The 27,998-nt window shown below is 43.4% G+C and overlaps 1 protein-coding gene across 3 annotated transcripts in view; it reads right to left on the minus strand.

The window, feature by feature from the left end:
* Positions 1–27,998, minus strand: part of MAMDC2 (MAM domain containing 2) — a 163,563-nt gene that overhangs the window by 43,323 nt on the left and 92,242 nt on the right. For all 3 annotated transcript variants that reach the window (XM_082656560.1, XM_082656559.1, XM_082656561.1), the window contains exons 6-9: positions 22,109–22,365; positions 18,229–18,322; positions 12,111–12,254; positions 8,742–9,007 (exon numbers count right to left, since the gene is read on the minus strand). In XM_082656560.1, the coding sequence (XP_082512686.1) occupies positions 8,742–9,007; positions 12,111–12,254; positions 18,229–18,322; positions 22,109–22,365 (761 nt within the window). The remainder of the gene's footprint in view (positions 1–8,741; positions 9,008–12,110; positions 12,255–18,228; positions 18,323–22,108; positions 22,366–27,998) is intronic.

A 27,998-nucleotide genomic window follows, 5' to 3' on the forward strand; every position in this document is an offset into this window, starting at 1 on the left:
ACGAGCGTGGAAGTCAGTGAGAGATGATCTGAATAAAAGGCTTTCCCAGCAGCATGGATCCCAGCAGCCTGGAGGGGACAGTGGCGATTAATCTCATTTTCTCCAGCTGTGCTGAGAAGCTTAGGGAAAAGAAGATGAAAATACCTGCTGAGGGTTCCCAGGGGTTAAGAGGACCAAGGTAGGAGAAGCCAGAAGGACCTGTGGGTGGGGAGACTATGATGTGGAAGTGGGTGCTCCATGGACCACAGCACAGAATGGAGGCTGGAGAAGCTGTGTTGGGGGACAGGAAAGGGATCACGAAAATCAAGAGAGCTGGGAAAACCTCATATCAGTCTTTGGGAATAGGGAAATGGTGCAATGTAAGTTGTTCCAAAGAAAAGAGTTACAGCTTTTGGTTTTAATAAATATCATCATAAAAAGCCCCAAACCAGACTTGGCATATATGTGTTTATGTGCATCCTTGTATCCACTCCAGCAGGATGTTCCTGCTTTTAAGTGTTCACATTCAAATTCCTTGCAGGACCAATTGCACAGGTGCTATGTTATAAGAGATTATGGTTTATATGATTCAAAGGCAGAAACAGTTCACCTTTCTTCTTCCTTTGATGTATTTACATTGTTCTTCCTTGCCATCAACACATATTCATTGAGAGTTCGGTTCTCTTTCCAACTATTTATTGAGTACCCACTCTGTTCCAGAAATTGTGTTCACATAAGAAATAAAAATAAATAAGATATGGATCTCTGTTCTCCAGAAGCTTACAGTCTGATGTAAGCTAATGTAGGTAGGCAGGTAAATGGACAATTTCCATACAATACATAATGCTATGATAGTAGTATGATGCACAACACAAGGGTTCTATGTCAAGTACTCTGAGGAAACTGCCACCTTACACAAGGTTGAACAGGATTCCTTAATGTAGAACTTACCAGAGTTTCTAACATGTTACTGTGCAGGGTGAATCTTCATGTGTGTATGTGGAAGTAGAGATCTAGCATACAAAACTTCCCCAACTCATTTGACCACAGAACCCCTTTTCAATGGAATAACTGAAGGGATTTGTACTCCACGGGACATACTCTGAGAAGTGCTGACATAAGGTTCTTGCCTGGTCAAAAAAAATGTATTTATATTTTTTTCAGACTGGCCAGATGGGGGTTTTCTCCATCTCCATAAATGACTTTTGAAGTTTGTTCTTTAATCTTACAACAGAATAAAGATGCAGACTTAGAAGGGTTTACCATGCAGACTTTAATGACTGCTGAGCTGATCATTAAGCCAGACCCAGATGAAAGAGAATGCCTGGTCATGCTCTCATTTATGGGACATTTAACATTTTTTCCAAAAGAAATATTTGATGAACATGATATTGAGTTCCTCCCAGTGCCTCTAATTAACAGACCACTTAATGGTCTTTTGTTACAGGGAAAACTTGCTTCAAGTCAAAAGATATTGCGGGACCTGATATAGGTGCTATAGTGACCAAGCGTAATGTCAGCCCAAGGATTTGAACATAAGAGATATGGGAACATATGTATATGTATAACTGATTCACTTTGTTATAAAGCAGAAACTAACACACCATTGTAAAGCAATTATGCTCCAATAAAGATGTTAAAAAAAAATTCAGGGACCAAAAGCATGTTTACACTAGGCTCAAACATTTTTTTCATACATTAAAAGAACATCAAGCCACCCAAAAAAAAAAAAAAAAGGCTAATGTTTGCACTTCATCATTACAGACTTTCTGACAGCGACTCTTTAGTCTCTCCTGACATTTAGCTTTCAAGAAAAGCACTTTGGAGTGAATTGTTCCCTCTCCGCATTACCATCTCTAGTGTGTGAAAGTCTCAAGGTAACTCTTGATTACCTGCTCTCTATTTAGTAACATGCTGAGGAAAAACAGATCAAGAAAACCATTTCATGATTCATGCCCTTACAAAATGTTTCTAAAACGTTAACAAATATATTGTCAGCAGTTCATGATTGTGTAAGTGCAGTAGTCTAGTACTATTAAAATAAAGATTTAACTCCGACCTGATTTTAATTTAAAGAATACTTCACAGCAAAAGTTCAGGGACAGAATTACCCAGGTACTGAAGAGATGTCACCTATGAAACCTTATAAGGATCAGGACCTAGGAAAAAAATTCTTTAGTCTCTTTGTCATTCTCTCTCCAGCTACATTAATGTCAGCTATGTGCCAGGTACTATGCTAAGGGTTTTACATGATGCACCGTAATCCTATGAGGCACGTACTACTAATACACTCATTTTGCATATGAAGAAAAGCAAGGCTCAGCAATATTCACATAACTAGCCCCAATTATAAAGGCGTAAGCGCCAGAGAGCCCACAGCCAAGTCTCTTGAGCATTATGCTGTACTTCCCTCTACCCCACAGATCTCCTTTGTCTGTGCTGAACCACCTTGAATTTTGACCCCCTCCTAGGAGCCAAAGTGATTTCTAAAATAGAACAACAGAGAGTTAATAATGAAGCCCTAGAGATTTTTTGAAGTCTTGAGTTAGGGCTGGCTTCCCCTTCTTATCTGATCCTACACTTTCCACATTAGCCAGGAGAGGGCTGGGGTGGGGGCATTAAGGTATGGTATAAAAAGCATGGATTCTGGATTGAATAAGACTTGGATTTACCTCTCTGCTCTGCCTCTTAATAGCTGTGTGCTGTTGAACGTCCTTAATGTTCTGCACAAGCTTTCTTTGTCTGTTAAATAGGGCTACACAGCTTTCCTTCCTAGCGTGCTGCAGCATCAAATGAAGTAATGCATGTTGAGTGCTTAGCACGGTGTCTGGCACGTGGAAAGTGTTCAATAAAAGTTCCTGTTGCTGTTGGCAGCTGTGACATTACACAGCCATCCATACGGCTATTTTGTTAGAATGGTCTCTGGGAAATTCTTACCATTGCTATCATTCCTTAAGTAGAAATATATATTATAGTTTCCATCAAACATTAGACTGTATAGGGGAGAGAGCAGGGACTTGTTAATCGAATCAGCCCATTGTCCTTAAAATGGTCTGGGTAAGAACTAATATGGAAATAAAGGTAAAGAAACATCCAGAGTGGGAGGTACCCGGGAAGGCACAGGTGAGCTAGTGTGCAGGGATTAGGATTGAGGCAGGAGGAGAAACAAAGGGAAAGAGGCCGACAGTTTTGACTTTACAGTTCTGTCCAGGCTGCCCGTCACTCCACTCAGCTCTGATCTCACATGACAACTCACTGAGAGGTGAAAATAATGTTCATGAAAGCAGGCTATACTAAGAAGCAATGTGAAGGGAAGAGATTATTGTTATTATTTTGTGCAGCACAGATACTCAAACATATCTACCAAACATCTCCACCGGTGAAACTCACACGGGGATTAGGGTTAGGCCAGGTGTAGTCAAGATTCAAATACAAGGCTCCCAGCCAGGGAACAGGTGTGAAAAGGCAGCCATTTACTCTCGTTGAGTTGGGCCTTGACCACTCACACCTGACCGGCTTTAGGAATGGCGTGGCGAGGACGCAAAGCAGAGACAGGGAAGGGTCTTCCCCACAACAGTGACGCACATTCAGTGAGCTCTGAGTTTAGGCATTCATTGCTAGAACATGACCTTGGGTTAGTCTAACTGTATTCTAGAATGCCAAGAGCACTAAAAGGAGATACTTTACCTCCCTTACGGGAATGCTGTGAGAATGAAATAAAATAACAGACGGTGCCTATGCCCCAAGACATATTGGGAGCCTCACTTTTTCCAGCTGCACAAGAACAGGCTTTCCCCAAGACTGGATGGAAACCTTGAGCACCCAAAGATACCTGCGGCAAAGGGCAGGCTTCAAACAGTCTATAGACCGCGGTTCAAACCCCAGCTCTGCCACTTACCATCCTTAGAAAGTCCACTCTTTCATTCTTTTACTTATTCCTTTTCATTGTTATATTTTTATGGGAAAAGAGAAATGGACAGTGAACAAGTAGACAAACAAATCAGAAAATTTCATATTGAGGTAAATGCTATGCACAAAATAAAATAGGAAATATCATGGGGAATAACTTGGGGATGGGAAAAGCAGTTACAGACTGGGTGGTCAGGGAAGTTCCTTTCTAAGAGGAGACATTTGACTGGGACAGTAGAATGGGAACCGGGCTTGACGTAGGATAGATGGGGGCAGGGCATCGCAGGCAGAGGGGATGGCAAGTGCAATGGCCCTGGTGAAGGAAAGGCCTTGGGACTCAGGGGACAGAGAGAAGGCCGGTGTGACTATGGGGACTGTGTGACTATGTGATCATGGGCAGAGTGAAGGGAGACGAAGTCGGTGAAGGAGGCGGGGACCAGATCGTGCATGGCCTCATAAGCCACAGGAGGGAATGGAGGTTTATTCTAAAGACAATAGGACAGTTTCATGCGGGAGAGTGGCCTGATCCTATTTCTGTTTCAATATGATGATTCTGGTGGCTGCATGAGAGCGTAGAGAGAGCAAGGTGGGAGCAGAAAAACCAGATAGAAAGATACGAAGCAGTTTAGGTGGCTGGGGAGACACAAGTGGGCATATTCGGGATGTAGTTTTGAGGTATAACTGTTAAGGATTTTGTCTGGAATTTGAGGGACAGTGGCAATGCGACAGCAAGAATAGGACTATTTTAACTTTTTGAAACTTCACTCTTCAACTGTAAACTTATAAACATGCAGCATGGTGAGTATAGTTAACAACACTGTACTGTGTATTTGAAAGTTGCTCAGGGAGTAGATCTTAAAAGTGCTCATCACAAGAGACAAAATTTGTAACTGTGTGAGGTGACAGATGTAAAGTAAACATTGCGGTGATCATTTCACAGTATATACATATACCAAATCATTATGTTGTACATCTCAAACTAATATAGTGGTATATGTCAATTATACCTCAATTAAGGAAAGAAACTAAGATTGCAAAGCCATTTCAGTAGTAGAGTGGAGATTTGAAGCCAGAGAGACTCCTGTCTCATTATCCCGAATCGCTGTGCTATCCTGTCTCCAAGACGACGCAGGAGAGGCCTAGGAGGCCCAGGGCACCCTAACCTATTCTGGGCAGTGAGCCAGAGGAGGGGTGTCTGTGGAAGGGACATTCAGCAGTGACTGAATTAACAAGAGTCTAGGCAGAGGAGATGTGTGCAAGGGCTCAAAGTGGGAGAGGGCAGCATGTTCCAGGAACTGAGTGCAATGGGATTAGAATGCAGGGAGAAGCGGCCAAGCTGGGGAGGGGATCGTGTCAGAGCATGAGAGCCTTTTCCCTCAGAGCAACGGGAAGCCAGGGGGTCACTGCACGGGAGGCTTCCTCATCATCACTCTGCCTCTGGGCAGAGCGCAGATCGGAGGTGGCAGGCATGGACTGCAGGTGGGGTCGGCTCTTAATTTCAATTTTCAGAATCAGCTTAGAGAGCAACAGTTCTCATCTGAGAATTGCACGCACCTCTGGGGCCGTTTGGAAATGTGTGGAAATAATTTGGGTTGTTGCTGTCACTGCAGATGTCAAAACCCCAACCGTGTGAGGCCCCTCACAAAGGCAGAACTGTCCTCTTCTAAACGCCAAGGGGGCCCATACTGGGAAATCCTGCCATTGGCAAGGCACTGAAGGCTTCACTGGAGGAATATAAATGTTTTCAGCCATGACCGTGTAAAAGCAATTGTACAGCTGAGAGAATTGAGGGGTGAAGCGGGCAAGCAAGGTGAGGGGAAATAGAGGGGTGAAAATGCACTCACTGCACATAGTGGGATGTCAAGGGACACTATCTAAAGTTTATGGAACCAAAAATAGATGGCTAGGTGTATTAAAGTTACAAAGGGAACCAAGAGAAAAGTTAAAAATATAACTAAAAATTGGGAGGAGGAGAGAGAAAACAAAAGGAAATAGCGTAAATAAGCTAAATTTCTTATCTTTCATAGCAGGGAGTCAGCAGATACTGCTAAGGTTAGTGAAGCAAGCAATGAGGTGGAAATAGAATATTTAGAAGTATAGAGGAAGGTATCAGAAAATCAGGAAAAACCCTTTAGAAAAAGAAGTAGAAGTGGAGTTTGAGTTCAGGGGTGCTTAAGGGAAACTCTGGCTTCTCATCTTGTCCCTTCTCTGAGATACTGTTTGTATGTTTGTTTCCACCTGTATGTGTTCCATAAGTCAGTGAACTTTAGTTTCCTGCCTTACTCAATGCTGCCTCTATGGATGTTAGATGGTTCTCTCACTCTCTGAGCTGGTTCTGTTTAGAAGGGACCCGCCAAAAACTACTGGCCACCTTCAGATACGTGTCCAGAGTTTCCTGGCATTGAACTGTACCTACCGTCTCCTCACCTGCACTGGGGCCAAATCCCTGAATAGGCTATAAGAACTTCTCTGCCCCCACTGGGTCTAGATCCAGTTTTCCTGAAGTGGCTGGGGAGGGTCTCTGTGGTCGCTGGGAGGGCTGGAAGTCAGCCAAAGAAGAAAGGGCAAATTCTCTGGGGCACCCTTATTTGCTGGGGGGCTTGCTCCCATTCCATGGAAGTCAGGTAAGAGCAGAGACTCACTCTGACGAGCCGGAAGATTACTAACACCCATGTTTTGTGAGTAGCGGATGGGGGGAGGGTTGGAGGCAGAGAGGGAGGGCTAAGCGTTGGGGAGAAGGGAGGAGTCGGGGGAGGCATGAGCAGGAGTTAGAATCCAGCATGGCCTGAACGTTAACCCTCCGAACACCAGCTCAGCTGGGCCTCTATTAATCACTGTTTTTTATATGTCCAATTGGTAGAACTACTCCTCTACTTTTCTATATAGCCCTTCTATGAGACAGTGAGATTGTGCTGTTGGTAGTTATTTTACGTATCTGTATCTTAATGTTCTATCATCTGTGATCTCATTCTCAGAAGTAGGATCTGAGCCTCATTCATCTTTATATGCCCTGCACTGAGCATATACCTAATAAATTATGGTTGAATTAAGGAATAAATAAACGAATGAATAAAGTCAAATAAATGAATAAAATGTTTATTATGTTCTCCTTTTTTTAAAACGTTAGCAACAGAGGGTGTGGAGTACAACAAAAATTCTCTTATTTTCTGGTGCATCCCTGATTATGTGGGTCTGGTGCATGTTTGCTCTGTGTGTGTGTGTGTTGCCATAACTACTTGAGAGAGTTAAATAAATAGTAATGGGGAAAGAATGTAAGCCTTTGGGATCCCTAAGAGGTGCAGGGAAGGACTAGGAGATCAAAGAGGAAATGCAAAAATGCTGCAAATGTGAGATGACATTTATAGAAAGATAGTCTCATTCAGGAAATGTTTGGAACTGGCTAGGAAATAGGCTTAAAAAACATAAGCCTAGGCTAGGAGTTGGAACTTGGCAACAGAAACATCAATTTGTTTCCTCTGTTGCTCAGGAGGATGAGCCAAATAGCTCAGTTTAGTCAGGTGACCAAAATATGATGGGATTAAGAAGGGGATGCCTACAACAACCTATTTAGTCAGCAGGAAAACAATACCATCAGTGCTTATAAGATTGTGATAAAACTTGTGTGCTTATATTCTGCTACAGGTATCATAAATTGGTTTGACCCTTTTAGAAATCAGTAAGTCAAGGAGGCTGCCATGTCATTATAATCATAATTTCTTCTTGCCTAGCAATGAAAAAGAACTTTGTAAATATTTTCAAAGATCTTTGATTAATCATTGTAAAGATTTAATCATGCTTTGGTGGGTATTCCAATATACTAAGAGTAACCAAGCAACATTATGATGGGAATGGTGTACAAAATTTAACAGGAAGTTATAGACAAAGCTATGGTTCTGTCCAGATGGTTATAGCTAAGAGAAGTTTGGGCCATTAATGTTTATGAAGAAGGTTCTACAGCTCTGCTAGGCATGTATCTTCCCCTGGGGAGCCTGGACTTTGGGTAATTCCTAGTTAATGAACATGATCAACTGACCCATCCATTCTTCAGTGATATCTATTGAGCTCCCATTGTATGAGGCATCTGTTTGTAGGAAGGGACCTTCTTTTAGCTTCTTTTTTGCACAGAGGGTACATGAGAGAGATCTTCTGACCAACTGACAGATGAAACAAAATGGATTTTCCCATTCTAATTTCATCTGGGTTAGTTGACAGAATTTATTGCACCTGTAAAGCTTAAGTTTAAGTTTATGAGTTGTAAAATTCAGGAGATCACAGTTTTCTTTTGTATTTTCCCCGCAATGAAGATCTCTGTTTTCTTATTGCTATCAAATACTCTGCTGATGGTTCCATTATTTAAATTCTCTCTGTCTGCGTTGGCTCTCATATTTTACTGAGTTTCCCCATCCTGTGTTCAGCTAGAGGTTTAGGTTGTTGACCTTAAAGCCTCAATGTAGAACCAGGCTCACTGATTTCACATTTTGAAAGTACTAGCATATGTGTGTGTGTGTGTGCGCGCGTGTGCGTGTGCGTGTGCATGTGTGTGTGTGTGTGAATTGTGGCTTCGAACAAACGTATAGCTGTTGAACTTGGATTATTCACATATTCTCTGTCTTTGGACTATCCTCAAGGAATCTACAGACTAAACAAGCAAACTCCCTAGGTGACCATGACTCAGAGACAGAAAACTGAAAAGAACTGAAGGATATAACTCGCGCATGGCTGTGGACAGGGTGTGGGAGTGGGGCTCTCAGCTTGAACAGAAGAAAAACAACGCATCACCAGCTGAAAATAATTAAACAGAAATTCACTAACCCAGTTTAGCAACTGAAAATTGCAGAAAGGTTCTACTGTACCTTGGTAGGCATGGGCTTCTTAAAGGTGATTTCAGCTTGCATCCAAACGCCCCTTGGGGACTCCAGCACAGACCAGATCTTGTCTTGAACCATGTGGTTCTCTTCAAAGATATAAACTGCTAAGGTGTCACTCATTTTTAAAAACCCATAGATGGCATAGTAAAAACGCAAACAATACTGCAAGTTTCCTGGCAGGGAGGGACCGTAGAGCCTTCCAATGTAGCCAGGCTGAGACGTAAACTTTGTGTTGGCCATCAAGAAATACCCTGCAAATAGGACAAAACATTCAGTGCATCAGCAATGAAAAACCTAAATAATTCAGCCCAGATTATCAAGTGGGAAAATTTGGTTCAAGCAGTGGAGTTTGCCAACAGAGACTATTTCTACAGGCTTTAAATGATAGAAAGCATTTAAAATATTGAAAATATCTGTGTGATTCTATTGCTAATAAACCTTCTCCTTTTTTTTTTTTTTTTTTTTTGCTGTATGCGGGCCTCTCACTGTTGTGGCCTCTCCCGTTGTGGAGCACAGGCTCCGGACGCGCAGGCTCAGCGGCCATGGCTCACAGGCCCAGCCGCTTGTGGAGCACAGGCTCCGGACACGCAGGCTCAGCGGCCATGGCTCACAGGCCCAGCCGCTCTGCGGCATGTGGGATCTTTCCGGACTGGGGCACGAACCCGTGTACCCTGCATCGGCAGGTGGACTCTCAACCACTGTGCCACCAGGGAAGCCCAAACCTTCTCCATTTTTAAGTAAACCTGTACAGATTTCCCACTGCATATGTCCAGATTCTAGTCATCAATCAGGATTTATATTTCTTTTTCTTTTGGCCGTGCCGTGGCTTGCAGGATCTTAGTTCCCCGACCAGAGATTGAACCCCAGCCCTCAGCAGTAAAAACATGGAACCCTAACCACTGGACCACCAGGGAATTCCTAGGATTTACACTTTTCATGAAACAAAAAGGATGAAATCATCTTGGGGTTCCCCACTTTTTGGACAACCAACTGACAACTAGACTGAGTAGTACTGAGTCATAGAGAACACAAGGCCCAGAGCAGATTTTCCGTCTTACCCCTGCAGTGACCAGTGGAGGGGGAGAGGTTACAGGGCCTGGCAGTCCTTGGGGGGTGATGGGTGGAGAGTGGTTTGTGTATCTGGGCAGAGCTTACTCTCTTGTTCATATGTTAAGCCTGCTCCGAAAAAGCAGGTTTTAAATCAGATAGACCCTCCCAGGTGCTGAAGATCTGAGCTTCCCCAATTTCTCCTAAATAACATGAAAAAATAAGATCAAGAACCTCCCCTCCCACATGCTCCACCAACCCCATGGTAAACTTAAAACAGTTTACCATGTTAAATTACATGTCCTATAAAGCTGGGGCAGAAAGAAAAAGAATAATACCTTACTCTTTTTCCTTTTCCGTTTTTGATCCTCCTTCATCAGTTTTCTTCTGGGTGCCTCATTCTTTGCTATACAGTTTAGTTTTATTTAATCCAGCAAAAGATTCTTTGGTTATTTCATGAGTTGTGTTACGGACTGAATTATGTCCCCCAAAATTCATATGTTAAAGCTCTAACCCCCAATGTGACTGTATTTGGAGACGGGGCCTTTAAGGAGGCAATTAAGGTTAAATGAGGTGACAAGGGTGAAGCTTTAACTCCCATGTGACTGGTGTCATAAGAAGAAGAGACAGCAGAGATCTCTCTCTTTCTCTCTCTCTCTCCATGTGTACACACATAGGAAAGGCCATGTGAAGACACAATGAGAAGGCGCTTTGGAAAAGGCAGGAAGAGAGATCTCACCAGAAACCAACCCCAATGGTGCCTTGATTTGGGGACTTCTAGCCTCCAGAACTGTGAGAAAATAAATTTCTGTTGTTTAAGTCCGCCAGTCTATGGTATTTGTTATGGCAGCTCAAGCAGACTAACACAGGTGGCCAATACAACAGCCAGAGCAATCTTTTTTTAAACCTAAATTTAATCCCTCTCTTCTTTACTTAGACTCTTTCAATGGCTTCTCATTTCCTTTGCAGTAAAATCCCAGTTGCTTACTCTGGCCTGCCACGCCCAAGATCTTCCTCTCTACCTTCATTTTCCTTCACTCTCCTCCCCACGGTGCAGCCACTCTAATCTTCTAATTCCTGGGAGTATCCAGTTCTTTCCAAACTCAAAGCCCTCACAGATGCTGATTCCTCTGCCTGGGCTGCTCCTGCTTCCACAAATAAAAGCCACAAAGATAAACTCCCCACCCAAAATGTGGTTCCTTATTCTCTCTCAGAGGTCACTCTTCGCGTCTCTCAGCACACTCCACAACTGGTAATCTTGAGTCTATTTGCGTATATGTTTGTTTAGGGTTTCTCTTGCCCCTTGAAATGACGGTCAGCCAGCAAGGGTGGGATACATACCTGATTTGTTCACTATTGTATCCCCCAGGGGTTAGGCTGGCCAGGGTCAGAATAGGTTTTTATTCTGTAATTCTACAAGTTAGCCAACCCCTAAGCAAAGAATACAAAATTACAAGTATGAAATTGCAAGGGCCCCTCGAAAGTGAGGGGCCCTGAAACAAGCTTCATCAGCTTTCTGGTAAGTCACCCCCGTGCCCAGTATATAAATAATTGTTGAATAAATGAATTAGACACTAACCCCTTGAGAATAAGCTCTTTCCACCAGTCTCTACTGGAGTGGGCTTCACAAGGGCTCCCTTTAATGAGATAGGTAATCCTTACATAAGGGGAGCTCAAACTGATTTCTAAGAGTTCCGTGTAGGTCCATCCAAAATTGTCCAACAGCTGTGATAGCTTTCATGCCCCACTATATATTATTTATTGCAATAAAACACACATAACATAAAATTTACCATTTTAACCATTTAAAGCATACAGTTCAGTGGCATTTAGTACTTTCACAATGCTGCACAGCCACCACTATCTACTTCCAGAATATTTTCATCACCTCAAAGGGAAACGCTATACCCATTAAACAGTCACTTCCCATCCCCCTCCCCAGCTCCTGGCAACCACTAATCTGCTTTCTGTTTCTATGGCTTTGCCTCTTCTGGATGTTTCATATAATTGGAATCTAATAGCTTTTTAAAGGTACTTCTCCATCTAAAGTGAAGAGCAAGATAATTTCCAAAGGTTTGACTATTTAATAAACTGGTAAATACTCCTGCTAGCACAGCAGCTTGAATTCCAGTTTTGAAAAATGGCCAGACACAAGGTTACCTATTGTCTTTGCTTCTTCACAGCTGCTCCCACACCCACCTCCCTTTTTCAAGCTGGTGTCCTGGTGAGAACGGCTGGCGAATGGAGATGAATACTACCGGCTCCCAACCCCCAACATGACATCCCACACAACAGACTCTGATTTACCTAAGCCTGAAGTGTGGTCTCCCGCCCGATGCATGTTTGGTTTTACTTTCACTCGGGTCCAGCCTGGACCTTCTTTGTCTTGGTAAAAGTTGCAGAGATCTTCCTCAAAATTGCAGCTTGCTTCTACGGCACTAAAAGGACGCTCTGAGCAAAGGAGAATCAAAGTTAAAGTGAGCCAAACCCAAGGATCTCAAAGGACTACATTAACTGATTGACAAATATGTATACATTTGTACCAGGGGAGCTCAGAGAAGTAACACACAACAAAAATATTTTTACCCTAGTGGCATGCTGACAGGTTAGCATCAAATCCACTTTTCAGCATGACAGTAAAATTGTTCTTTTCCTCCCTAAACGGATGGAAAGAAGGAGCTCTGTTCACATTCTCTACAAAAATGAAGTACCAGACTTCAAAAGAAATTTCCTTTCTTGATTAAAGACTGAAAGCATTTATTCACATACTTCTTCACAATTTGAAATTCATTAACACAAAATTAAAAATACAGAGAAAAAGTAAGGATTTTATAGAATTCTTAATTTCTTTCTGACAGATATTTCAGAAATAATATTTTCTAGAAATAGTTTTCCTTTGTTGATCAATCTCTGTGTCAGAAGCACAGCCACTGTCCATTTATAATTGACATTAGTAGTAACATCTGATCTGCTGGAAGAGGATCATTACTCAGAATAAATCACACTGCTCAAACAGTCACACCAATTCTGTCACCCGTTCTGATATTATTTTGGCTTTTGCTGAGTTCTGGTGTCACTTGCTCTGGTCTATAAACATCACCTCATCCCAGATTGCCTGGAGGAAAGGGAACATAAAAGATTTCTGCTCTTTCAAGAATGATGTGGTCCTAGCAACAAGTAACTGTAAACATCACTGTTCAGATTGCCCTCTGTGTCCAGAGGAGACGTGACTGCAGCGGGTTGGGACACATTCAGTGCAGCCAAGTGTAATCTTGTTCTGCACACTGACATACACTGGTCTAACCTTTTAGGGCCAGAGACAGCACTATTTTGAATAAGCAGAAAATCACTTTTAGAGAAACACTTGAGTTCTAGGTGCAGAGATGTGATGAAACAAAAAGCTGTTTAGGGACAGAGACTCAATTTGTTAATTTTCAAAGTAAGAAAACATTCCAGTGGGCTGAGGAGCCGGCCTGGATAAAGGGGATGAGAGACACATGACAACCAAATGCTACAAGGGGTCTAAGATTCCATCTTGGTCCAGAAAAACAAATACCTATAGAAGACTTTATTGGCGCAATTGGTGAAATTAGTATATGGACTATAGGTTAATTGATAATATTGTATCAGTGTTAAGTTTCCTGAACTTTATAATTATTCCATAGCATGTTGGAGGATGTCTTTGGTTTTAGAAAATACCCACTGACGTATTTAGTGGTGAAAGGACATAATATCTGCAACCTACCCTTTTTTTTTTCTTTTTTTTTTTTTGCGGTACGCGGGCCTCTCACTGCTTTGGCCTCTCCCGCTGCGGAGCACAGGCTCCGGATGCGCAGGCTCAGTGGCCATGGCTCACGGGCCCAGCCGCTCCGCGGCATGTGGGATCTTCCCGGACAGGGGCACGAACCCACATCCCCGGGATCGGTAGGCGGACTCTCAACCACTGCGCCACCAGGGAAGCCCTGCAACCTACTCTTAAATGGTTAATAAAACAAACGTGGCAAAATGTTAAACGTTTGTAGGTCTGGGTAGAGAGTATACGGGAGTTTTTTAACATATTCTTGCAAATTTTGTCTGAGTTTAAAATGATACTGAAGAGTTTTAAAATGCTAAATTAAAAAGAAAAGTGACTAGCACCACGTTACAAAGAGAGAACAGAAAGAAAATGCTCCTATAGCAAGTGTACAAGGAGAGGACCCTGATGAGCCAGATAGGAAAGGAAGAGAATTCTCAGTGCTCTGAGACTGGTGGGTTAACCCACACACTGCTCTGTCTGACTCTGTCAGCATCATGGTAACTCTTTAAGCTGCGAAGATAAAGTCATGAAGGTATTCATTTGAAAATGAATATAACGTCATACAAACAAGGATCCTTTGACATCCCCCCGTGGAGATCTGAGCCCATGGGAAACCCCACTATGGTCTCCAGTCTTGGTCACCCCTCTGCCACCTGGTAATGAAAAAGCAGATGGGAATTCAGATCTACAGCTGGCCATCCAGCTCAGAAAATGGTGTGGCACTCCCAAAAGCCATGCATAAAGAGAACAGAAGGTCAGTGAAATTATTCATCAGGAATACATCCTAAGGAATATACACCTGGGCATCCACAAGAGAACCATAACCCATTTCCTAGGTGTGTGGGAGGGGGTGAGAGGTGGTATTAAAACTTGAAAGTAAGCAAGCCTCTGTTGTCTCCATAGTGACAAGCTGAGTCACACAGAGAAGATTTTTCTGAGGATGCAATTATATTATTTTGCTAAACACTTAGTCTGAGCAATGGATTTTTCTGGGGTCCTAAGAAGGTCTGATAAAAAGAAAACCTCAAAAGCATAACTCAAAGCCTAAATCTTTTTCACCCAGAATGCTTCTTCTAGCGTGAGATAGTATCTAATTACTGAAGATGAGGCCAGAGGGCCTATGTGTGACCTAAAATAAGCTCCCCAAAGATCTGGGGTGAATGAAGAGCCTTTGCTTCAGGCTTGTTTCAGACGCATGAGTCAAGTGGCAATCACAATTGTATTTGGGGAGTGTTAATGACATATTTGAAGCATAGGGAGGAATCAGAGGCAACTGGAAGTCCCTGAGCATCAGCTGATCATCCCCGCCCCATCCAAAAAAAGAAATAAAGTCTCTCTGAGCATCCTAATGTACGATTTAGTTAATTACTTGATTTCTGACATTCGAACTTTTTAGAATCAGGAGGCTCTGAAGGTATACTACTCAGGTAGAGGGTGTTGTGGTTTGAGAAGAATGGTTAGGAGTATTTCTCATCTTTTCCTCTGCTTCATAGAGCTCATGGAGATGAACTCAGTATCAGTCCTCGAGATCTAAGAGGCTTATCAGCCCCTGTAGTGCTAGAGAGACTTTGGGCGTGGTGCTCTTTAGGCTGCTAAACTTGCATAGTAGTTCTTATCTTAGCACAAGCCAGTCCAAAAGCAAGCTGGGACAGCTCAAGGCTGGCGAGGGAAGAGAGTGAGTGGGAACTACCACCAGACTGAGGAATCATGATGGAGCAGACTGGGCCACTGATCAGGCTGTGGAGATCTTTGAGGGCCTCTGAGCTGAGGAAGACTGTCACACCTTCGGCTGTAACCTACACAACAACTGGAGCCAGGTTTCCAATTAGACAAGAGGTCTGGGCAGTGTGTTGTTGATGAATGGTCAATATTGGGACTTAGGCCCAGGTAGACATCCTTTCAGATGTATATCCATGAGTGTCAGGATCCTCCCAGACCCTGGTCTGGGTGTGGGGCGAACCCAAGCCCAGAGAGGAAGTTAGGTCTACATGTGGCACAGCCTAGAGCGCTCAGTTTGGGAGTTGGGCATTGAGGCAGGATTCCTAGAAGCGAATGGAATCAGCTGTTAGGCATTCAAGGACTTACAGACTAAGAGGAGAGCTTATCCCTATGATCTAGATTCTAGGCTAAATGTGGCGGTAGATGGGGAGTTTGTGGGTGGAAAAGGCTTGGAAAGGGAAGTGTGGTAACTCAAGTTGGGGGGATGGGGTAAGGTCTCACTGTCCTCTGGAAGCATCCTGGGGGACTATTTGGGGTGGGGGTGTTGGCACGGTAGCAAGCCACTGGTGCTTAATACCTGCTACTCTGAGATAGGTCTCAGGTCTGGGAAACTGGATTAACTCTAAGAGCAACCAGATGGTGGGAACAAGATGCTTCATATGTTGAAATAATTCCTGTCTCAGCTTACTAGGGAGATGAGGGAAGAAACCACCAGATCCATCTGGGAAAAGCAGAGACAACAAGTCTGAAGCTAACCAAGATAAAGAAAAAAATGTTGGCACCTGTTTCGAAACAGAAGGCCATAAACTATTTGTGAAATGCAAGAGGAAGTAAGAAAACCAGAGGGTTCAGCTTCTAAGACTCAGAATCTGGCCCACAGCTGCTTAATGAAGGGCATAAAGCAGGCTCCAGCTTACACATTCATCAAAGCAGTGCCCTTTGCTTGTTCTCTTTGGTTTCAATCTGACCCCCTGTTCTCTAGGGGAATGGATGGGAATATTTTGAAAATTAAGTAAATATTAGGTCTAATGACTAAGCATTTTCTGTGTGCCATACTCTGCTAAGGCTGTCACAGACACTATTAACTCATCATTCACCCCGACACCTCTATGAAACAGATTCTTCCATCCCTGTCCCATAAAGGTGAAAACAGAGCCTCAAAGAGGTTAATTAACAAAGGTTACACAGCTTGTAAATGGCAGAGTAGGGATGTGAGTCCAAAAGGCTGGCTCTCAAGCATAACACTTTGATCATGTAATTAAACCATTTTAAAGCAAAGTTGGTATGTTGGGAAGTTCTGAAGACCAATACAGGACCTTGGTTAACTTTATATAAGAATGTGAATCCCCGGTGGTCCTTACAGAGGGAGGGTCTGGGCTGGATTTTACAGACTGAAGGGTCACCAACTCTCTTAATAAGCGGTCCTTATTTTGCTGGAATCTTTCTTTTCTTTTCACCAGTCAGTGGGAAAGAGCTCACATATATTCTATATATTTTTAAAGGGGAGAACGTTTCTAAACATTCCTTCTAAGGTGGCCTAGTAGATTCTATCACCTTCCAGCTGCCGCTTCACCCCACCTGCTACCCAGTAGAGATGCTGAATAAATACCTCTTCTCCCATATGTATAACTTGGAAATATAGAAAAAAGTTCAGTGTAAGTGCCCAGTGACTGAGAAGACGAACTTTCTGAAAGTAATCACAAAGATGTTGTAAAACTACTATTAACATCACTGAAATATTAACTGATGGAATTAGGGAGTAATCAGATTTAGAGAAGTAAAACAATTTTGCTTTCTGTGTTCTGTCAAATTTAGAGACTCTTTTAATTTTTGATTACAGCTGGATTAAAGCATTTTAATGAAAAAATATAAGTATGTAAATCCAGTCTGGTTCTACCTGTTTCACTAGTTTTTTTAAAAAAAAATTAGTCAAAAATAATATTTGGTTTTAGCTAATTAGCAAGTTTCTCTGTAATTTGAGGGTAACAGTTTAGCTTGAGTAGAAAACATTCTTTCTCAGTTCCCTTGCCTATAGAATATATATTTGAAACCATATTAGAGACTAACTCTACCTTAAGTGAAAGTTGGACTACCAAGGCCAAGTTCAAAAATTTACTTCCCACACTCCAAAACCCAGAATGAGGGCTCCTTAATAAGTCGGATGACCACAGTGTCTCCCTGGAGCCTCTTAAGGAAACAAATTCACTAAAAGTTAAGGTCGACTGCATGTATCTGGGTTATCGTTAATATAGTGTCACCCTTCTTATTCTAAAACATTTGTTTTCTAATTCACTTTGAATCAGTTTGTTTCCCTAATTTCCCAGAAAATAAAAATTTCCTCTTTTTCCCAAACACCAAGTTTATGGAAACAAAATTGGCCATGATAAAATAATGTGAGGGTTCACTTAGAGAGATTAAATTGAGTATATATTCTGAGGCCAAAAGCCATCATAGAAATGTATACCAAATACTAACATCTTTAAACAGGAGGACATTTAAAAATTAGATTCATAAAATTAGTTTTTTATAAGTTTTTATAATTCTACTCAGTAGATTTTGAGAGTTTTTTCCACCTACTCAGCCACCTGTCTATGGACCCAAGATACCCTTTAAAGAGAAAGATGGAGTGGGAGTGAGTTAGCATTATTTAATTTTAATTTCTTAGTAGGTAGAGAAGATAGAAGCTTCTTAACCCATGACAATTGACCTCTGGTATCAGAAAAATTAGATTCACTCTGTGAGAGAAAAAAAGAGTAATATGCCAGAAAAATGACTATTCGGTTAAATAATTTGTAAGGATAAGAGGAAAAGGTAGGGAAATTAGAAGGAATTAAAGCAAGTCTTGACCACAGGCATCTGTTGAGAAAGGAAAATTCCAGATGTGAGGAAGGAGGAAAAGAGAATGCTTACCTGTCTGATTCTGGCAGGGAACAGGAGAGAAAGAAATATCATCCAGGGCAACATACCCTCCTTTGGGACCATTGAAGGCAACTTCAAAAATAACCTGCAGAGGAGAATGACAATATTGCTACATGTTTATATTTTCTTTTAGGCTTAAGTGCTTGTAACTATGATTTAAAATGGTGTGTCAATCCAGCCAGGTGTATAGGCATTTGGGCAGCTCCCTCCTTAACTCACAGTTTTCTTTTGGGGAGAGTGAATACTAAGCCCTAAGTTGCATTTTATTGGTGGACTCCGCCCCCCGCCCCATCCTGCCCCTTGAGTGTCAAAGTACCTATATCACTTTCTGATAGAACTACAGAATTGACAATTTGCATTATGAACTTCAATTAAAGAAACAACAGCCTGCTTGCAGAAGGCAGGCTAATTTTGCCGCTGCCCTTCACAGAGACCTAGGCCCCTCCAAGGTCCTTTCCCTTTTTCATACATAAAATTCCATGTCCAGGGCTTCCCTGGTGGCGCAGTGGTTGAGAGTCCGCCTGCCAATGCAGGGGACACGGGTTCATGCTCTGGTCCGGGAAGATCCCACATGCCACGGAGCGGCTGGGCCCATGAGCCATGGCCGCTGAGCCTGTGCGTCTGGAGCCTGTGCTCCGCAACGGGAGAGGCCACAACAGTGAGAGGCCCGTGTACCAAAAAAAAAAAAAATCAAGTACTTAAAATTCCATGTCCATCTGGACAAAGATGCAGAGATGATTTCCTGATGCCTAAGTCAGAATCAGGCCCAGAAATCCTATGTACGGATATTAGGATTTCAGCATATCCTAGCATGCTCAAATGGTTAAAGAGAACACAGGGTTGTTAATGAGTTCAGCTCCCTTTAGTTATACTCTCTTCTCTGCCACCAACTGTAACTTTGAGGTCAGTGGACGACTTTCTGCTTGTGACCATGGGGATCAGGTGTGGTGAGCCCAGCGCTCACCTGTGTTGGGAAAACTACCCCAGTGTGCAGTCTACTCTGCTGAATTGATAACATGAGAAGATACAGTGTTGAGCAGGGGTGGAAACTCAAGTGCCTACCCGGGCCAGGCAGGTAAATGTGTCACATGGGTTTGGTCTGATGCAGCAGGAAAGGGTGTGAAATGGGGAGCAAGTCTCATCTAAAGGGGGCAACTGGTACCCAGCTTCGTCAATTGCTGACGTGTGGGAATTTAGGACTAACATGCCTGGATTTACCAAACTGTCAAGAGGACCTGGATCTCTAGATTTTTATTTGAAATCTTTGGACTTTTCAATGTTAGCAATTAATTCAAAAACGAAAACAAACATGCAAAACAAAAACAAAGAAACAAACATATACCACTACAGCAGCTAGGCAAATCATCATAGGCTAGATTTGACCCATAGGCGTCTAGTCTTCAACCTCTTCTAAATAGAATGGTGTCTTGACAGCAGATAGACCAGAGTTCAAATCCCATTTCTGTCACTTACCTAGGTGACCTTGGGGACATAGCTAACCTTCTTGGGACCTCGCTTTTCTTAGTTATAAAATAGGCATTATAACACCTACCTTGTAGGACTGTAGATGCCATTAAATGAGATGCTGTATATACAGATCCTAGCATGGAGTCAGGTGCATAACGAGCTCTGAACTAAATCCATGCCTTTTCCTCCTGGGTGACACCCCCTCCTGAACTCACATTCATGTTTGAGGCTAGTCAGCCACTAAGTAACTCCAGCTTGTCCCTTCTCCACTCTAGGTCTCAATTTCTTAATTTTTTAAAAAAGAGTTTGGACAAGACGATCCCTTTCAGCTTAATGACTATGGTCCTTAGACACCTGGCCTCTGCAAAATCTAAGAGGGGCCCTGGAAGCTTGTCTCTGGCAATACAGGAAGGGCTGAGAACCAAGGAAACAGATGTGGACGAATGAAGAGGGGCTAATTAAGTTTACAGACTCAACACAGGTCTGTGACATCTCGTTTTCAAGGTTCCAGCTGATAAAGCCAACGACAGAATGTGATCTTACTGAACAGTAAGGGAGAATAAGAATATTTCCGATCATAATTGGCAAATCACAGCCTCTGTGCCATTATGTTCTCTCTTGTTCAGAATGAGGGTCTCAAATGTTTGTTTTCCTTTTAAAAATTCACTTGAGAATATGGGGACCTTAAATTCTCTGATTTCCACAGGATAAATTTCTTTCCTCCCGCAATTACCAAGAGCAAATAATCCCGGCGTAATGAGTCCCGACTGCTAGGGCAAAATCACACACGTGTGACCCAAAAGGATAGGTATTGAAGTTTAGTAGTGAACTTAAGCAGTAAACAGACACTGTAACTTTTCAAGCATTGGTTAAAAAGAAAATTCAGCAAAGTCTCACTCATCTAAACGTTGCCCCGGGAGTTTACGGTTGGATGAAAGGAATTTGCGAAGAGGACGCCTTCACTGTGTGTGTGACTCATTTGACTTTAATAGAAGGAAAATTTTCTGAAGCAGTATGTGTATTTCTTTTCCTCCTTGTAACCCAAACTCACAGAAAATTTTCCACTGGGCTGCAAGAGCCAATCAAGCCCTGGTTAGACTTTGGGATAGGAAATAGCACACATACTGCCACAGGCCCCTCTCCGGGGCTGTCTGGGGGAAGGAGAAGGATGAGAAGGGGAGTGGCAGGCACTGGACAGGACCCATCAGAAACTGAGACTCAAGCCCAACGCTCACTGAAGCTCCACATCAGGTGAGCAGATGGTACCGCTGAAAAGCATCCAGAGGGTAATCTGCTTCTTTTGCACTCTAAACGGAACTAGGGAAGATATTGCAAAAGCGCAAAGCGAAAGCAGGAGACGTTAAAACCTGTGGGGACTAAGACTGTGCTTAGAGCTCCAGATCTGCAACCACAATGTTGCACCCACTGACTCTAGAGGTCCTAGGGGTCCCCGGACAGAGCTGACCATCTTGCTTCAAATTTAAGTCAGATTTAACGCAGGAACTTTTCTGAGTGCCCTGGCACGCACCAGCAGTGTGACCCAGAACAAAACGTCAGACTTCTTGCACTCTCCATCTCCTCCTCTTTCATCTGTAATATGGGGATAATTTTATCTACTTGGTTGGATGGTCATCAGTACTGGACCATCCAACAGACACATACATAGATATGTATTAATATATGTGCTTTGAAAACAGGTCTGCGGGTGTGCACGGATAAACACCAAAATGTTAGTAGCTCTTATCTTTGCAGGGCTGGCATAGGGTGTTTTCGTTTGATTTGCCTCTCTAAGTTTTCTAATTCTTCTGCACTGGACATTTACCACTCATGTAGCTATAAAGAGTTTTAAACCATAAAAAGTTAAAAAACTTTATAGGCCCCCAAGGCTTGTTTCAAATTAGGGCCACAATCGTAAGTTTATTTCTGACTTTTATGACATTATTTATACTGTAAAGGAGAAAAGAAGTCTTTTTTTTTTTTTTTAAATTTAGAGAGAGTATTCCCTCAAGTAAGGGAAACCTTCAGTTGCTGTCAGGAATGGAAGTTCAAGGGGGAGTTTCACGTAGAAGGCGTTTCACTGATCTCCTCTTCTGAACTCACGTGACCACAGTGCAAGGCTCAGAGGGAGCGTGTGCCCAAGAAATCTAGTGGGTTGACTGGCTTTCCCATAGTTGTCCTTATTAGAGAATACTCTCTCTAGAAAATGAAGTGATAAGGGATGAAGGTAGAGGGAATAAAGAGGGAGAAAAGTGGAGAAGGCCAAGGAAGGGAAAAGGAAGATTAAGACAGACACCACGGAAAAGAAAGAATGAGTGTGAGACTGTAGTATCTCTCGAATTCCACTCCTGGGTGTGGGTGGCATCCCTGTAGAGCGGCCAGGCCAGGGCACACCTGGCACACCTACCTCCATGGGGTACGGGGCGCTGAACTCCACCTCAGCGAGGTTCCAGTCAGCATTCCCTGGATTGCCCATTTTCCAGATCTCCTCGTACAAGCCAGCCGCATCCCTCGTATACACGGAGAAGATGCTGTCATTCCCCTGCTGGAGTTGGTAATAAAACAACAAGCAGCCAGACATGGGGGCCGTGGTCACTGGGGAGATGAGCTGTGCCACCTCCTGGTAATGCGTGACGTAAACCGAGTCCACATACATGTAGTGGCCTGAAATCACACAGAGAAAACAGCCTAAGACAGGCGGGCGGAGTCTCAGACACAACTACATGATCTGGGATTTACTTCACAATAATCCAGCGGGAGTGGAGGAGAGGAAGCGAATGAGTTATTGAGGAAAGAAGTTTGGCCACGGGTTGATGAATGTTGCAGCTTGGAGATAAATAGTGGAGTTCACTGTGCTCTGCTTAATACTAGATAAGCACCATTCTTTGTCTTCCCCTTAATTTTGATTGAAGTAAAACATACATAGAGAAACGTCGATGTGTCATCTGTAAAGTGTTAGAATTTTTACAAGCTGAACACAGCTGTGAAAAAAAAAAGCAGGACATTACCCCAGAAGTCCCCCTCCAACAAGCCTTCTTTGAGTTGTATGGTTTCTAAGAGCATACCAAACATACCATCTGTTCTTAAAATCGCAGTGACCCTCCTGTACATCTTTCCCATGTACACAAAATGTCGCTGTGTGTTCTTTGAGTGAAACTGATATGAATTCAAACTAGATGACAATTTTTACCTCTTTAATAGAATGTGTAGGTCAGTCAACACTGTTGACAGGGTTAGGATTGGGGAAGTTGAACTTGGGACCCCACCCGTGGCAAGGCTTTGGTGGGCTCCGGACCCAAAGGCTGACTGCATTAGAGGCATTTTGGTGAAAGAGAGAAACTGTGAGGCAGAATGGGGAGAGCTTGGATTGGACATTAAAAGAACTGACTTTGAATCCTGCTCTATATCTTAGCATCCCTGGGACTTTGAGTAAGTCACTCAATATCTCTGGGCTTCAATTTGTGATCTCTAGAATAGGAATCAAATATTTCTCTCATATGGTTGATCTGAGTATTAAATGAGATTATGTATGTGAAGTGGTTAGCATGTGCCTGGCACATTGTAATTGCCTAACATGATTATAATGAAGTAAAGCAATGCCATTAATGTTTTTAGTACCATGCTTTCCCCAGTATGGTACTAATATTACCAGCAATTTTGTCTAAATTTATTTGAGCTGCAGTGACAGAGGAGTAATAGCAATGAAGCTTTGATAGAACGGCCTTTCTATTTACAAGCTCAGAACAATTACAGCTTAATGTCTTTGCTTTTATTACCTGGTGACAGGTTTATAATCATTCCTTTTATCCTCAGCAAAATAGCAGTAAGGATATTAGGAAGAATATATGAATTCACACACTGGAGACTTACTTTGCATCTAGCACACTGCCTAGTATGTGGTAGGTCCTCAACAAATGGTGATTCAAAACACATACAGGGTCTCAGAAAGATCCTCACTGCAACATGGCAGAGGGGAAAGGTGAATAAATTAAAACTCATTTTCTCCTGGTAGCAAATTGTTCAACCCCTCTGAAAAATCTCCCTTGCTTAAACAGAATTGTCTGATCATCTTGCCAAGCCATGCAACTGTGAATAACCAGAAATCACAAACTCAGATGATCAGAGCAGCCAGCCAGATCAAGTATATGATTGAAGTGGAGTGGGTCAGGGAGAAAATAGAGTGATGGATTAGCTGCCAACATTGAAAATCACATTTTACCAGCAACGAGAAGCAGAAATTAGGCTTCTCTGAAAAAATCAGAAAATCTGATAGTGCTGGGTCCATATTCTCGGGCTGCAACAACCAGCTGGTGGTAAGGGGCGCCAGCCCTGTGCATGGACCTGTGCTCTTCCCTGAGAGCCCATCCCTCTACTTCCAGCTGATGCCCTGACATCCAGCCAGGTGCTACAAGCTTTTCCCATTGAAACTCAAAATCCAGAATTTTCTGGCAAATCCATTCATTTAAAAATGATACCTCTATTAGTTTGCTAGGGTTACCATAACAGCACCACAAATGAGTTGCTGAAACTAAAGAGACTTGTTGTTCCACACTTCAGGAGGCTAGAAGTCCAAGGTCAATGTACAAGAAAAATTAGTTCCCTCTGATGACTGTGAGGGAGACCCTATTCTATGCCTCTCTCTCTCCTAGCTTCTTTGGCATTGGCACTCGTTGACACTGACGGATTGATCTCTGCCTTCATGTTCACATGGTATTCTCCTTTCTGTGCATGTATCTCTCTGTGTCCAAATTTCCCCTTTTTATAAAGACACCAGTCATATTGGACTTGGGGCCCACCCTACTTTAGTATGACCTCATCTTAACCAATTACATCTGTAATGACCACATTTCCAAATAGGTCACATTCTGAATTTCTGTGGGTTAGGACTTCAACATATGAATTTTAAGGAAATATAATTCAACCCATAACACCTCCCACCATAATTTTTTAAATTTTGTGTGTGCCAAATAAACATATCTGCAAGACTGGAAACAGCTGATGGGCTCCCAATTGGCCACCCCTGAGGAGGGATTTTAAAGGAAGAATCAGAATGTCAGACCGAGCAGAATCCAAGAACCTCTGATAAGGAAGCAGGGCCATGAGTCCCCCTCCTAAGCTCGGGTGTCCTCTAAAGCACTGCTGGTGGCCAGGTAGCTCCGACTAATGCAGAATGGGTGTGACCAGCTAGCCCTGTAACACGCCTTTGCTCACTGAGAATGCATGTGAGTGTCAAAGGCAGAGAGGAGGTTTTTATGCCCTTTGTAATTTGTCTAACCGGTGAAACAATCTCTTTCCAAGATATCCAGCCAGGGAGAAAGGGTAGAGGAGCTGTCATACTTTGTTTCCTTGGTACCTCATTGCGGGGCCATGCTGGCGGGCTCCTGACATACTCTCCATTCAGTGTCCAGCTGCTTCACCTTTGGATCCACAACAGCAATGTGTGCCAAGGCCATGCCACATCGGGTGTCCTCAGCTGATGACCAAGCAGAGCAGGGGTACCAGGGCAAGGCCATTCTGCCTGACAGGGGCTCTTCAGCAACTCCCCATCGGCCTGGCCCCCCTCTTTCACAGGTGTTAGCCTTCCATCCTGTGCTGAAGGCTCTCCCCACCCAGGCCACGTTAGGACTTTTGTTGGGGCCCTAGGCACTTTTGCTGCGCTGGACCCCTTTCTCCACAAAATATATAAAATTTTTATTTTATAACTGCATTCATATAAAGATGAATATGATCTAGGCTGGACCTATTATAATATTTGTTATTATGACATTCATTTTTTCCCTCTGATTTTAAAATAAATCAAATTAAAACATGCTCATGGATTCCTAAAAATGTCAGGTCTCCTAGGCACTGGGACTTCTATGCCTAATGGACACATGGTCCTGGCCTCCAGCTGCTCCAGCTCTCTCCCCACTTATGCTTCCCAGCCATTTCCCCCAATAAGTCTCTTTCCACCTAATCCCAGCTTAGTGACTGCTTCTCGGAGGACCCAAACTGCCACAGCCATGAAGCAGGAAATCAGTCTACCTGGGGTGATGGGCACCTCCAAAGGCTCCACGAGACTCTCAGTAAATCTAGGAGACCTCACAAATCCACTAGAAATTATTCATTCTACTTCCGGAGTGCACGATAACTGTGTTTAGGGGCAATGTCTCACACTCTAACCCATTATGAATGTATCTTCCTCACAGTTCACAGATATCTGACAGTGTTCTTTAAAGGCTACTTACTCACCTCCTGGGTGGACAATAGTTTAACCCCTGAATTTGCAGTTAAGTGCCTTGTGCCCATGCACAAGACACTAGGCCAAGTGAGCCGCAGTCCCATTCCTGATGCAAAAAAACAGCAAACACAATGTGACCTGCTCAGAGTGAGTCAGAGAGCCTGCTGGGAATCAGACCAGGACTGCTGACACCAAGTCTCATATGGAACCACTAGACTAGACCACATTCTGTTGCCCCTCCCTTTCCTCTCCATCATTCCTTTGTTGCCAAGTTGGGTATTATTTACTAAGACTGTTTTTCACTGGAAAATAAAAGGTAGCTCATCAGAAGTTTATCATCTCAGTTGAAAGGGTGGAGATGATTCAGAAATCACCAGGTGTCTACCCCAGGGGGCTGGGCCAGAGAAATGACCACCAGCCCAGGCTGGGTGTGTGGCATCGGGTACAATCTGCTCTGAGGAAGAGGAGCCAGTGGTTGGGGGGGCGTGTGCAGGCACTGTTTTGTGTACACTTCCAAGGGGAATGAAAAAGGTAGCCTGGAGTCCTCGGGAAATTATGTCTAGTGTCTGATATTATGAGAACATTCCTGCCCAGCTCAATGAGGCCAACCCTGCTATCTGGTCCAGGGTTCTAGAGCTGGTAGAATCTCTAGAAGAAGCAACTTTTATCAGATTCTTTAAGTCTGAGTAGATGAAACTAGGTATAGATAGATCTTAGGTGGAAAGGATCCTATAATCAACCAAATCACTGGGGATCCTGTTGAAAGATCAAAACTCTCGGTGATGCCAGCCAAAGCTCAGGCCCCTCTGGCATAATGCCTGCGATAACGGCACATGTACACTTGCTTCTGAAGAGGACTTTCTTGCAGCAGTCCTCTGTACTAGCTCAACTTTTGTTGTGGAACCAGTGGCCCACTGGTAGTCAGCCATTTTCCCTTGACTTAGGCAAAGAACTTTGAGGGCAGCTCCTGAACTTTTATTTTCAAACAGTCTGGCTAACCAGCATTCCACAGAGATTGCCTTGGCTGCGATGCCAATGGCGTCCTCTGACTCATCTATGATTTGGTCCCATTGGCCACATTTGTGCTCCAGTTGCAACGTCTGCATCTGTGTCGTGGTGGTCTGGACAAGCCGTCTCCCAGGTAAGGGAGAAAACTTGAAGGAACATATGCCAGCTGGTCTGCTGCCGTCGTGAGGAGACAGTACCCAAAGACAGCAAGTTATCATGCCCGCTCTCCAGTCTATGGATCTGAGAGTCATCTGCTGAACCTTTAGTTCTAAGGGTTTGGGTAAGTTTTACTATAATAGAGTCTGACTCTATAGTAGAGTCAGATTGAATGGAACTTCTCCTAGTTTCTGCTAAGACCTCAGTGCCAAGAATGATGGGGGACAAGTCCCTCTACTTTCTACAGAGTGGTGCTAGACCATCCCTGTTGGATGTGCTACATTGTGGCAGACCTGGAATCTAAGCCAGCTCTACCAGAGTAGCCCATCTCTCCACCAACCCTGCCAGCCTGTATATATGAGAAGGCCAAGGAGGGATCAGAGAGACTGGAGACAGAGTTTCTTTGAAGAGAATTGTCACAGAGCTGACCTGCCATGTGTTTCTTTTTGACCCCCCAAGGGAACGGGAGGAGATTGCTTCCCCTTTCTTACCTTGATCCAAGGGAGGGGGCTTCAGGGAACCACTTGTAGAGAGGATGGGGGAGGGAAACTACCATCTAATTTCATCCCCACCCATGCTTGCAAGTTCCTGGGTTCTGTGACTGCCTTGGGCCTTGAGAGGAGGGTGGCAGAGTTAATGGGAGAATTTGATCAGTGGAACTGGAGTTTGTGGGGTACAGAGGCTGGGGCCTAACTCTTCACTGCATGCAGCTAGAGGTTGTAGGGGCCTGTGAGGGCAGAATGGAGAGAAAGGATTTTTGTTGCCAGGGAGCTGTACTTCCAGAGGTTGATGGGGCAAAGATTTGAGTTTTCCCTAAGCCTAAGTGGGCAACTCAGAAGGTAGCTGGGCTAGAGCGCCTTAAACAACTCTTCTCAAAGAGACTGCATGCAGGGTGTTAACCCCAACAGAAAGG

This window comes from Grampus griseus (genome assembly GCF_964374135.1).
Source record: "Grampus griseus genome assembly, chromosome: 6".
Lineage (NCBI taxonomy): Eukaryota > Metazoa > Chordata > Mammalia > Artiodactyla > Delphinidae > Grampus > Grampus griseus.